Source organism: Gavialis gangeticus, unplaced genomic scaffold, assembly GCF_001723915.1.
Source record: "Gavialis gangeticus isolate Ggan-Ray unplaced genomic scaffold, GavGan_comp1, whole genome shotgun sequence".
Taxonomy (NCBI): domain Eukaryota; kingdom Metazoa; phylum Chordata; order Crocodylia; family Gavialidae; genus Gavialis; species Gavialis gangeticus.
In genome coordinates this window covers 146,666,157-146,679,769 of record NW_017728992.1, presented here as the reverse complement: position 1 = coordinate 146,679,769, position 13,613 = coordinate 146,666,157, and the positions used below count along the sequence as shown (strand labels likewise).

General features: G+C 42.0%; 1 protein-coding gene across 6 annotated transcripts in view; it reads left to right on the top strand.

Annotated features, from left to right (window-relative positions):
* The window catches only part of SLC7A13 (solute carrier family 7 member 13), a 131,965-nt gene that overhangs the window by 24,089 nt on the left and 94,263 nt on the right, over positions 1-13,613 (top strand). For 2 of the 6 annotated variants that reach the window (XM_019527862.1, XM_019527860.1), the window contains exons 4-5: positions 791-1,155; positions 1,637-2,446. In XM_019527862.1, coding sequence (XP_019383407.1) covers positions 791-1,155; positions 1,637-1,882 — 611 coding nt within the window. In that variant the 3' untranslated portion in view covers positions 1,883-2,446. The other 4 variants (XM_019527865.1, XM_019527864.1, XM_019527866.1 and 1 more) reach the window with 4 other exon arrangements.

Below are 13,613 nucleotides of genomic sequence, written 5' to 3'. Positions count from 1 at the left end.
GGGGTGGGAGGGTGGGGGTGGGTCTCTGCTCCACAGCAGGGCTAGCCCCTCCCCTCTGCTCCCTGGCTGGAGCTCCAGCACAGACTGTGGGCTGCTCCTCTCCTGCCCCTCACCACTCCCTGTTAAGCAAGAATTCAGGTAGAATCAACAGGCAGAATCAATAAGTAGCTGGTAATGTCCCTGTGTTGTTTTCTTAATTAGGTGATAAACATTGTTACCAATTCCCTGCTGGGCCTGGCCACTCCCCACCCTCAGCTCCCTGCTGTGGAAAGAAGGGAGGGATGCTTTAGCCCCCTCCCCCCCTGGCTTCTAGCCTGAGTCACTGCAGGCATGTGCCTGCATGTCTGTGATGTCTGTCCAGTTACAAAACTGATTTAGCCTAGCCAGGTTAGACTAACCCGCAAACGTAGAATCAATTCAAGTTCATGCTTCTTGAATGTCTGTCCCTAGGACATAGACCTTCATGTTTCTTAGTGCAGTCCCACCATGGGGTGGAAGACAAGATGATCCGTGCTGTATTATGTCCTCTGACCTGTCTTAACCCTATCAGGCCACCACACAGGGATCCTCCACCTTAAGTGTCACGTGAGGAGTTAGCACATTTGTTTTCCTCCCCAGATTTTCTTCCTACCACATATGTATAGTGAAACCACACTAGTTACATTGCCATGGGTCTCTCCCTTTCTTTATTGCCTACTTCCAGAATGTACCTCTCCTGGTTTGGCACAACTTCAAGGAGATTATTGGAGTGCTACACCCTTAGTCTTACTACCTTCTTGTTTCCTTGCAGTTGCTGTGGCAGTCACATGGGCTGACAGAGTAATCCCTGCTGTTGCTTGGATCATTCCTTTATCTGTTGCTGTCTCAATATTTGGTGCCCTCAACAGTAGCATGTTTACATTAGGACGATTAAGCTATGCTGGAAGTCAGTCAGGACATTTGCCTGTTTTAATATCCATGCTGAATGTTCACTGTTGCACACCAGCTCCAGCCATGATTTTTTCAACCATCATTGCTTCCATTTTTATTATCCCCTCTGATCTCATTGCTTTAACAAATTACTTTGGATTTTCCGTGTGGCTCATGATTGGACTGACCTGTGCTAGCTTAATTGTACTCCGATACCGGGAGCCTAATCTGCATCGACCATACAAGGTAAAAAGAAACCTATTATAAAATATTGTAACAAATTTCTTGGGTCATGGATATAGGGTAAAAGCTACAAAACATCAGACTGTGAACAGCAATTATAAAATGAGAACTCACTATTATTTGTTATTATCTGTATTTCTCTAGTCCCTAGAACTCCAATCCTGTATCGAGGATACTAGGTCCTGTACAAACAGAACAAAAGATGGCCCCTGCCCCAAACAGTGTCCAGTCTATGTAGAAGACAAGAGAGAGATGGGAGAGTAAGGGGAAACCATGAGATGATATGAATCAGTGACATTGGCAATGTCTTCCTTGCTAGATTAAACTTTAGGTCACTTTGACTTTTGTTGGTACACTGCCAGGCACAATAGGAAGTTGTGATAGCACAAGAACTGTGCTTGTAACTGTACTTACTATTGCAATAAGAATTTTATTTTTATTGCAAATAATACTTTCTGAAACAGTCTTTTTGTGTTTCCTGTAGGTGTTCTTACCAGTAGCATTTGTGATGGTGGCAATTTCGTTATTCTTAGTTTTGGCTCCTATAATCTGGTCTCCAAAGGTGCAGTATATATATGCTTTTATTTTTATGCTTGGAGGCCTTCTTATTTACCTGCCTTTTGTACATTTTAAATTATATTTTGGTTTTCTTGGTAAAATTACTTGTTATTTACAACTCCTGCTGGAAGTCTCTCCTGTTGATGTATCTGCTGACTGTAAGTATGACTAAGAGAAAATGTTTAAACCCTGTGGTGCTACCAGTCAGAGGAAATTCTTTGACCCAGGGAGTAGGAATCATGAAGGGAAACATAGGTTCTAAGACTCTGATCCACAAAACAGTTAATTAAGCATGTATTTAAATTTAAGCCTGTCAGTAATTCCACTAGCATTAAAAATAATCTCAGTCAAGAAGTTTAGTTTCACTGGAATACTCATATGCTCAAAGTTAAGCATATGTTTAAAGTGTAGTCTATACTTAGCACTCATTCACAACACTGAGTCCTATGCAGGATTGAGTCCAGATGCATAGATAACCTGTTTTGAACAAGTAAAATTGGTAAAAGTGATAGAAGTTGTATATTTGTTCAGTATAATGGAAATAAAGTTAAAATACAACACATACTCAATGTATAGCAATATAGTAAGACAAACGTGCTTTCAAGATCCAGTATAAACGTGATATTCTGATTATTTTTAGTATGATGGAATAGCTTTCCTTTTAGGACTTATGGGTTTGAGGCCTTTGTAGTTCTGCTTCTCTGCTACTGTCTTTGTATGAATTTTTAATAAAAAATTATTGCCTGGGACTTTTAAAATCCTATTTTAAAATAATGTGTACAGATACACAAATCTTGTTAAAAATAAATTATCCATACATTTATGTTGAAATATCTCAAGAGCTGTCATTTAGCAGGTCTTTGATCTAATAATTAATGTATAATAGGCAATCACAGATGTGTTTGAAGTAGGAAGGCGTGCTAAGCATTCTGCTTTCTGGCTAAATACGCATTTAAATGTGTATTTATGTAGTGATATTTGTAAACAACAGAAGCTAGACCTGAATGTGTGGCAAACCCTGAGAAGAAAAGTAACTAAGGGAGATTTAAGAGGTCTTAAAAGAGTTTGGGGTTTTTGGCCCTATTACTCCTATTAGAAGGCTGAATTAGAACCTCCCTCTTCTGATGGTTAGAAACGTTCTAATTTCCTGCCTGAATTTATATACGGTCATTTGTTCTCTCTTGCACCAGCACTGTCCTTAGATTAATCTGGGGGTGGAGAGGGGTGGTGCTCAAGCCCCAGCCTGTAGGCCAAATATGCCTTCCAGCACCATGTCATCCTTCCCATAGGGCTCCCCATGGTTGTATCATGTTGATGGTTCATCCTAATCCCATAATTCCTTTAGTACAGCCAGGCCTTTCTCTTTCTCAGGTATTTCCCTAAGACCAGCAGGGGACATCAGGGCTTAGGCTTCTGAGACCTCTAGCTCAAACCAAGGTTTTCAGGTTTTTACCACCGGCTTCCTGACCTGTAGTAAGGGACTCTTATCACCTTGGGGAAATCTCTGGACTCATCCCAGCTCCCTGGGATTTGGGTTAGTCTGGCACTCTATTTGGTTATAGAGAAAAATTGACCAGAAATAATTCATTTGTTTCAAAATAAATTCTTTGGGCAATTTCTTTCAAAAGAAAGTTCTGGAAAATCTAAACCTGTGTTCAGGAAAAATTTCCCATGTAACAGACACTTCAAATTTCAGTTTGTGCTACTTCTGTGTTCTTCAGACTTTGCTAAATGCTGAGTTCCATGTTCTTATTTCAGCTCCTAGGCTTGGCACTTTGGAAAAAATCATAGTTCAGGCTCCTGTCCTAGGATCCCATGATTTTGATATGCCCTGGCTTCAAGCTTCCCTTTATGCAGCTGCTCTGTATCAAAAGGAAACCTTGTTGATCCTAATAGGTTTTAACCAAAACCATAACATTTTCTTCTGAAGAGTTTCACCTTGAATGTATATTCATGAATGGCCTATAACACGCATGACATAAATGCCCATCTGTCAGAAGATTCTGCAAGTGGTCAGAGGAACAAATCATATCAAGGAAAGAAAAAGGAGCAGTGGGAAACAAACTGAAAGACAAGAATCAAGGGAAATGCCACCATGGATGACAAGTAGACCTGCATAATTTTGGGAAAGCAGGGCTGGAAGGGTCATCATGAGGTTATCTAGTCTAGCTCCCTGCTTTTGAAAAAGTCCAGGGATGGACATTCCACAACTTTTCTAAGTGGCCTATTTTAGTGCTTCACCACGCTCATAGTCAGAATGGTCTTCCTAATCTCCAATTTAAATTTCCTCTGGTGCAATGTGAAGCCATTGCTTCTAGTCCTGGCCCCTACAACCACAGAGAAAAGGCTGTCTCTATTTTCATTATTGTCATGCTACATTAAGTGGAACAGCACAGGTAACAGACAACAGCTGCTGAGGGTTTACATATTATCCAAAGTGAATGTGTGGCTAAATAGGTTTGCTCAAAATAGGGACAAGGGGCTGTATGGGGTTGCTCATAAAATAATTTCTTTCACCTGTGCAACATCATTTCTTATTCTTACATTGAGAATTAATTAAAAAAAAAGTATTCCTATGGACTAAGGAAAGTCAAGCAAAGTTTACCTTTAGTACTCAAATTCAAGTCTCAGATAGAAGAACTTCCAATCTGCATTTCTCAGAAAGGATGTTATTGTCATCTTTCTTTGGCCTCTGTCCTAACACATGATCTTTCTGAAGATGTTGAGTTTTTTGCAAAGAGACACAGAAGACATCTTATACCTAAACAGGTTCTTAAAAGCAAATGTATATATTTTAAATTGGGACATAATGCCATATCACTTTATATGTTGTTGATGTGTTATATGTTTTATTTTATTCCTGGCATTTACAGCAGCCAAATTTTATACTTGTCCATTATTAGGGACCAGAGAACATCATGGAGATGTCACATCCCGTATTGAAATTTAGAGTACAACTGTTTTTCTAATTGAACTACTTTTTAATTAATTATTATTCGATATTATTTCTGCCATGCCACATATGCTGTTGGTGATTAACATGTAAGAGACATGATTCTTGCCCCACAGAAATAACCAAATTTAGTTCCCTGTTTACACCAAACCTTTATATTTCTGGATAGGAAGGTCTCTTTTAAACACTAGGTATGTCCCCAGGAGTGGGAACCAGTATTGCCCTGGGGACAAACAACAGTGGCACAATATGTACCACTGCTGCTTGTCCCTGGGGGGTGCAAGTGCACAAGTGCTCTGGCACATGACATGTAAGTGAGATAGGGGAGGCTAGGGTCAGCACCTGGGCTGGCCCCAGCAGACTTTCAGGAGTCTGGAGGTCTCTAGGGACTGCAGACATGGCAATCCGGCAGCAGGGAGCCTGGCTGAGAGCCAGGGTGTGGATCTGGCCAGCTAAGCTCCAGTTGTGGGTGGTGCACAATGCTGTCATGAATACTGCCCTGCTTTTTTTAGGCGTGGGTTTTTTTGACACTGGGAACTCTTGGTGTCAACCCGCACCGTTCCCCTCCTCCATGCTGTAAATTAGCAATGTGTGGAATGCCTGCATATGCAGTGTGTTTGCTGCGCGGTGCCTCAGACCATTTTGTAGCACTGGATGCTACACGTGTACTTGTCTGGACTCACCTACTGAGTGTATTTACACATACAATTAATACCACTCAATGAACTCCAGAGCCATTTGAGCCATAGTTAGCTCTTTCAGGGTGCAACATCTACATGTGTGCCTAAGACAGTAGCAATTTGACCTGGGGCAGAGCGGCCCCAGGTTGGCAGAGGGCCTGGTGGGTCAGACCTGGGCTTTGGGTGACGGCAATTGATGGTGGAGGGCTGGCTGGGGCACAAGGTTGCTAAAGTGCAGAGCCATGTGGCTTGGTGACAGGCAGCCCCTGCAGTTTAGGACCCTTGTGTTCCACCCAGCCCCTGTCATCATTTACACGTGTGTATCGTCACAGTTAATTACTCCACCATAACATAGTACTGTCTGGAGCTAATTAATTTACTTTGCCCTAATACTATTGCACGTGTAGCTGGTGACACCTTACTGTAGAGCTAATCAGTCTACTCCACAGTAAAGCACAGATGTAGATGCAACCACTGAAAAAAAACAGAATATCAATACCACTTTATTTATTATAAAGTTTCTCAGTGTATCCTGAACATCTGAAGTAACACTGATTCTTAAGTCTTTCTTTTGGGTGTCAAAGAACAAGAGATATAGGACTTAAATAATAAATAGATACAGGACTTAAATAATAAAAGTATAGTTCTCCCAGACTAGAGTGAATTATATATCCTTTATGCTTTTTTAAAATCAATTGACTTGTTAAGAGAGTAATTTCTGACATTCTGGTGCTTAAATATATCTCAATTTATTTTTCCACCATAAAAATTGCATTCATATACAGGATTATTAGGCCACTGACAATCCAGACATGCAATATTCTTGTGCTTACAATAATAATATAAAATCTGATTTTTTTTCCACAGCAGTTTTTATTTCAGCATTTTTAGTGTATCTAGATTTCAGTCTCTTTGCTTTGGTTGTTTGTTTCACCTGTGGGTCTTTTCAAGGGTAATAGCAGGATGACTGTATCTGTGACAGTCAATTAATGCTAAAGATAAATACTGTTTTTCTTAACATTGAAACTGAAAATGTGGGATTTACTTATATGGAGGGTCAACAGATTTGGAACAATACCATAACTATAAAACTACAGTGGTTTTAGCTTCGTGGCTAAACCACTGAAGCAGTGCAAGCAGCTGAAAGGTCAGCATTATTGAAAAATCAGGAAAAACTTAATTTAAATATGGACTTCAGACTTTTTTGATCCAGAAAGCCCCTTCTAGTCTTACATTCCTTACTAGCATTTACTGCTTAGATAGTAAATGTACTAACATCATTTTAAGCTCTGCCTCAGCAGGCATATAAAAAAAGAACCAGGTAGCTTGACATGCAGACCGGAGTTCTCCTCCTAGCTAAACCAAAAATGATTTTTTTGGGATACTTTGCTAAATCATTTGGGTCCAAATACTGTAACAACTCCCCTTTGCAATGTTCTTTACTTTGCTTCAATGAGAGTAAGAAAGAGTTCTTGCAGAAGAAATACTGAACCTTGGTGTGAACAAGGCAAAAAAGATAAAGATGTTTTTCAACCATTTGATATTGAAAGTTGCTATTTCAATATATTTAAGTCCATATGCACATTACGGTAATAATTAGAGATTTTAAACATTTAAAAGCAATTTAGTTCCTACTGGGCACATCTACACATTAATGTGCCATAATTGGTGCTACTGTGCATTATCACAGGTGAACATTTTTTAGTGACATTAATGCACATTAAATTAAATCTACTGCGCATTAGTGCATTAGCATGGGCTTTATCCGTCATGCTAATGTGCAGTAAAATTGGTCTTCTGTGCATTGTCTCATGTAGATGTGCCCACTGAAGAGAACTGAATTGTTGAATGGTCCATATATTGTGCAACAGAGTAGTGCCTTTAACAGGTTTTTTTCCTCCTGCCTTAGATAGTGCTTACCACTAGATGGCTCCATTGTGATGGCCAGAACCAAAGAAATTAATAAGCAATAAATATGTGCTTCTTGGAGGCATTTGGAGCTTTTGTCTAATATGAAGCTTGTATTTTTGTAACCCGCAAATGTAACTTGTAACTGTTTGTGGAACTGACTAGGCCTCAAAGACAAAGCTATAGCTGTGAAATTAGCTGACCTAACAGTTCTTTCTCGCTCAGAATTTAGCCTGGATAATGATAAAAACTGGATTCAACTGCCCAGCTTATCCAGTACATTTCAAGAAAGAACATCTCAAAAAAGCATAGTCAGAGAGTTCTGAAGGGGCTGGATTTAGGCAGGGTAATGTTAATTTCAAACCTGAAGATGTTGTGTTGCAATTTGCTTATTGGATAAACCCAAGCTTGGGCAGTAACTTGTTATAATGATTTCTAACACCTTTTAACCCCATAGGATAACAGCTATAAAGTAATATTATGAAAGGCTATATAACTAAAAATTAGCATAATTAGGATATAGAAAAACACACACGTCATAGTAACCCTTGGGAAGGACGGAACAGAAGGGTCATTGCTGTCCCATATCCCCATGGATCTCTCTTACTCCCTGTGAGAGCGAGGACCAGATCCTGACTGAGGGGCTTCTACTGGTTCTCCTTTGGGCAGCCCAGTTCAGAGACGTCTGACTTCGCTGATTCAACTTGACGTGCATCTTCTAACTGAGGGACTATTGATAAGTTACTAACCAAGTGGGAACTCTTGGTTAATTTCTTTATCTGTTTTATTATCACTGTCAATTTTAATCTGTATTGTTATGTTGTCTGTTTATTAGCTTAACCTTTTTATTAACTATTATATATACAAACTATATCTTTTGTTGTCATAAGTAAAATTAATTCCTTTTTGTAAGTGAAACTTGTCATTTCTTTCCTTTCCAACATCACCTCCTCGATCCCGAACCAAAAGCCCAGTGGCTAATAAAGTTGCAGTGCGCAGTCAGTCTGCAACTAGATTGATATACTCACAGTGCCCAGCTGGCCTGTGACACTCCATGCTTACATACTACTGTACTACTAATTTATTGTGCATGTTGGTTTTTAGAATATTACATTACCAAGAGAAACAGTTTTACAAAGTATCCTATTATAAAAGTGACACTGCTTCAGGACATTCAGTTCACTACAAAATTCAGTCCTATAGTAATTCAAGAATTTAGAAGCCAAAATGATATAGAGATAACTCTGTACAGAGTTACTGAAAACAATGTGCTCATTGCTTACTCTGGAAACCATCCTAAATGGTTGCTGGATAAATTAATGGTATACTGAGAGAGGCCCCAAAATGCAAATGAACCCAGAGGGTGCATCCAGACGAGTATGCACATGTGTCTTGCAGGGTCTCAAATCCCCTTGAGATGCTGCAAGACGCTCGTGCAGGAACACAAAAACATTCTTCATGCTGTATATTTGTAGCACAGGGGCAAAATTAGACCCCCCCCAGAGGTCAAAAAAATCCATGCTGCAAAACAGGGGGCAAGACATGGTCCCAGACTGTGCCTGGAGACAACCCAGGAGTTGGTCCTCCAGGAGAGATGCTCTGGTTTCTGGCCAGAGCTTCTCTGTGGTGCTTCTGCTGCCCTTGGCACTGTCAAAGGTAAGTTAGGGACATGGGGTGGGGGGATTTGTGGGTGTTCGTAGGTGGGTGTGAGGAGAGGCAGGAGGATGTTGGGGGGTGTTGGGAGTAGAGAGGATTGTTGGGGGCTATGGGGAGTGTCAGGGAGATGTCAGGGGTTGTGAGGAGCAGCGGGGGGGATGTCTCAATGTCTCAGTGGGTGGGTATGTGGAGGGGCTCAAGTGGGGGCTGCCACATGCCTGCCCCCCCATCCAACCCCTGCAGTGCTGATGGCAGCAGGCAGCGTGGCTGTGGCTCTGCTGCAGGCACAGTGGGCAGTGATGCGGCACTGTGAGACCTGGGCTCTGTACATGCTGAATGGACCCGGCCCAGGTCACTAGTGCACAGCCTTGGATGGGCCGGGCCAGATCCATTCAGTGTGTGTGGAGCTCAGGTCATACAGTGCCACGTTGCTGCCTGCTGCACCTGCATAGCCCCACTTGTCTGCTGCCACCAGCACTGTGGCTGCAGGGTGGGACGGGGCAGGCATATACGATGAAAATGCAAACTACCAGTCCGACCCAGTCCAATTCAGCCTGGGGGGGTAAGTTCTGTGCCCTGCGTAGGGGGGCTGTGGTCCTGTTAGGTGGCTGGGTCCCTGGGGGGGGGGGCTGTGGCCCTCCAGGGTAGAGCTGGGGCCCTGCAGGGGGGGCAGTCCATGTGCTGTGAGGGGGGGCTACACTCTGTGGGGACCAGGGGACATACCCCTCCTGAGCAGCCCCCCTAATAAGGTCCCTCCATACCCACAGTCCCCCCACAATTGTCCCACACCTAGCCACACACCAGCCCGCATCCCCCAACATCCCTTCACATCTTCCCACTTTCCCCCACACCTCTTCCCATCCCCATCCTGCAAACCCCACATCTCCCCATCACACACCCATCATGTGAGAAGAAAACCAAAAGCACACATCAACACATATAGATATTTAAAATTTACTTTATTATGATGAAAGAGACACTGGTAGGCTTCCAAATTGTTTTAACATTGTAAATATATCAATAAAGCATTGCCCAACTGATCTCTCTCTGTTTCTCTGTCTGTGTCTGTCTCTCTCTATATATTTTTGTTTGTTTGTTTTTAAATGGATTTGGGATGCTGTTGTAGCAGTCCAGCTGACACAAGGGGCTAGTGTCCCCAGATACAAATTGGCCAGGCCCCAGAAGTTCCTGAGAAGGAGTAGCCTTGAGCTGCTTGCTAGGGCAGATTTTTATATTGCTGGGACCAGCACTGGGCAAGTTTTTATACTGCCCTGTGCTGGCCCCAGGCTCTAGCTCCCCCTGGCTGCAGATCCTGGAGGTGACAGGCAGGTTTATTTTGCCCCAAGTGGCACAATTTGCCACACAACAAAGTGCATGGCCGGCCACGTGCTCTGAGGCAAAAAGCCCTGGCTCAAATTTGCATGACTTCTATTTGAGCTGCTGCAAGTGCACATGCACGTGCCTGCATGTGTGGATGCAGCTAGAAAGGCTATTGCTTTTTCTTCATGAAAGGTCTAAGGTACATAGGTGTGAACATTAAATTTTTCAAATGCTATAGAAAGAAAAATCTCAGGTACATGAGGAATGAATTAAATCTGGCTGGAAATGAACTCCTACTTGAAAGTAAGGCAGAAAGAAACATTTATTTAATTCAGTGGAGCCATTTCCTTTAATATTTTATTTTTTAAATATTGCACAGATTGAGTAGAATTTTCATTGGGGTAATATTCTATTTTAAAGTCTGACCACTAGGGACTATTGAAAGAATGGGTCTTTGTACAGTTAAAATACTAACTTGGGTCTGGAAAGACATTCGTTTAGTGTCCAGCTATGCCACAGGCATCCAGTACAAACTGGAGCAAGTCACTTAGTTCGAACTCTGTCATTCCATTACCTAGTGATAAAATGTGTTGCCCCAACTAAGGACCTTTTTACATGTCACGCTGTGAGCTGCACAAATGTTGATGGATGCTAATGCTAGCTTGAGTTTGGAGCTGTCACATATTCAAGCCAGCAGGACTGAGAGGTAAGAATCCCTCCCCCTTCCCATTCTGGGCTTTCCCTCTGCTCCCTAAATTCCCCCCCACCTCCCAGGGCTCCCGTGATTTCCCCCATCCTCGGGGCTCTGCTGCCCTCCTAGCCCCACTTCCCACTTGTTTGTGACTATCTGTCCCAGGGGGAGGGTTAACTTGCCTCATTGGCCCCTGCTGTTGTAGGGTTGCTACTCTTCTCTGGGCAGGGAAACAGCGTGCCCAATCCAGGGCAGCAGTGGAGGCCAGGTGGGTGAGGTGTTTACACTAAGTTGCAACCTGGAGCGGGTAGGCTGCCATCTTGCCCTGGCCTCTGCCTGAATTCAGACTAGAATGGCTAACTACCTCTGTCTACACAAAGCTGTGTTTGTTACCATTCTTACTTTTTTCCTTATTCTGTGTTTCCACATGGGGTGTGTGTCTACATTGCTGCCAAAAGTGTGAATGTAGTGTAGTTTAGACATACCTCATGGAGTTTTACACTAGATGGCTTGAGTAAGAGATGGCTTTCACTAGATAGCGTATACTGGTAAGAGTATGGAACTAAACACCTGAGTATTTACTCAGGTTTTCAGGTGGGTTTTGCAGCCTGTGCTGAGCTCTTTATTGCTCTGGCATACACTGTAGCCCAGTGGTTCTCAATCTTTCTCAGACTCAAGAGACTCTGCCCAGACTCAAGGCACGACTGGAAAAATGCCAGATATTAGTTTTCACTTGGCTTTTGACTATAAAAATATAATAATAATAGAATCATTCTTCTGCTGCAAAGAACTCAGAAAGACCACAGTAGCTCAGAATGTTTTTAACACTATGGATTCCTATTTGAAATCTCTGGGTTTATTTTGTGAATCCTGTTTGTATACCTAACAGTTCTAACAGTTAGGTATACAGTTGTGTGGCAACCCACAACACCCTTGAAAGGAAACCAAGGCACAATGTGTGGCACAGTTCCCTGTTTGAGAATCACTTCTTTAGCCATATCAGTTCCTAACATAGGTGAAGATAGCGTAGGTACATCTACAGAAGCAGAACTCAACCTCTTTGATAACTGACTGCCATGAAGACACTTTCCTGCAGTGATACTGACACTGATACCAAGTGGGCAGATCTTGCAACTGTAAAGACGCTCCACATGCATTGTAGGATTCGAGCCTTGAAATGTATTTTTGGGAGGGACACTGCATTTTATTTCTCTTTTAAGCCTCATACACTTTTATGGTGTAACGACAACAATAGGCTTCCATTAAAAAATGTCTTACTAGACGAAAAACCCATCTCCTCACAAAAGACTACATCAAACTGCTACCCACCATTAAGCTTATGAAGGATCTAACCATAGTTGGAGGGCTAGATCCATTAAATCCTCAAGGCTGAGTATTGCAATACCTAGTTCTTAGTTGTTTCATCTTGGGTACTTATATGTAATTGGCTTATAAAATACAGTAGGAGTTGGAGTGTTGTTGTAGCCATGATAGTTTAGGAAATATCTTGGAAGCAAAGATGTTTTATGAGATATTTTATTGTTTTGAACCCAGACCTGAAGAAGGGCACTTGATGCCCACAAGCTTGTTCAACAGTGCTCCCAACTATAGTGTTGGTCCAATAGAAGATATCATAAAAATCCCTGCCTACAATGTGCAGGATTAGCTCCATTTATCAAATCAATTCTTCAGTTTCATAAATTGAAAATGTGATAAAAAGTGTTCCTACAGACTAAGGCTATGAAGATAAATTTCACCGTAATTACTCCAACTCAAGTCTCAAAGGGAAACCTTTCCGTATGAAACTACAGAAGCACAACAGCCTCAGCATGCAGGCTGAGAATACCCACATCTTAGAAGAGCCTCTAGTCTGCTTGTTAGAACTGTCTTTAGGGATACAGGAACTTGAACATCTAAGTGGAGCGAAGAATTTTCTCTGCTGCCCCAGGCCCCCTTTTAGCTCTATAACCACTAGACTATTGTATTAAAGTTGGGGTGCCATCAGAAGCCACCTTTTAAAAGAAAGTAGCCATCACCTCATATATGGGGGAACCCTATCTTACAGATAGGTATCAGGCATGCTAAAAGAATGCTTACTGGTCACACTCTTCAGGGGAGACAGGAATTTAAATGTCTACTTTGGAGTTAGATCAGGTTTATGTATCAGCTTCCAGGTACAAGCTATTCAGTATTGTCAAGAGTGAAGTGCTTTTGGGCACATACAGAAGCAGGACTTCAGATATTTGGTGAGCCCAAAGATCCAAACCGAGGCTCCTATGAAATGTAGGCAGCTCCAGGAGTGTTGAAGGTCACAACTTAGGTTCCATCAAAATTCTACTTTAGACACCAAAGTCCAGTTTTAATTCTGGCCTTGAGGTCTCATAGAAGATTCACTAATGACGCTCTTATGGATACTATAGTGTGTCTGTGAGGGCTTAGCACTTTTGCAAAATTAATTCACAAAATTCAAGTTGGGTACCTCGAAAAATGAGGAACACACAGTTGGTGACCACCTTTGGAAAATCAGGTTACATGACGTACCTAGCATGATATATGAAGAGAGTTCGAAGTTCTGTTTAAGGTCATGTTGAGATAAACTGCCTACTGGTCATGTCTCAGGCACTCATTTGCAATCCCTCCATTCAAGGATGATTTCTAACATGGCTCATGGATGGGTGTTGAGAAGACTTAAGAG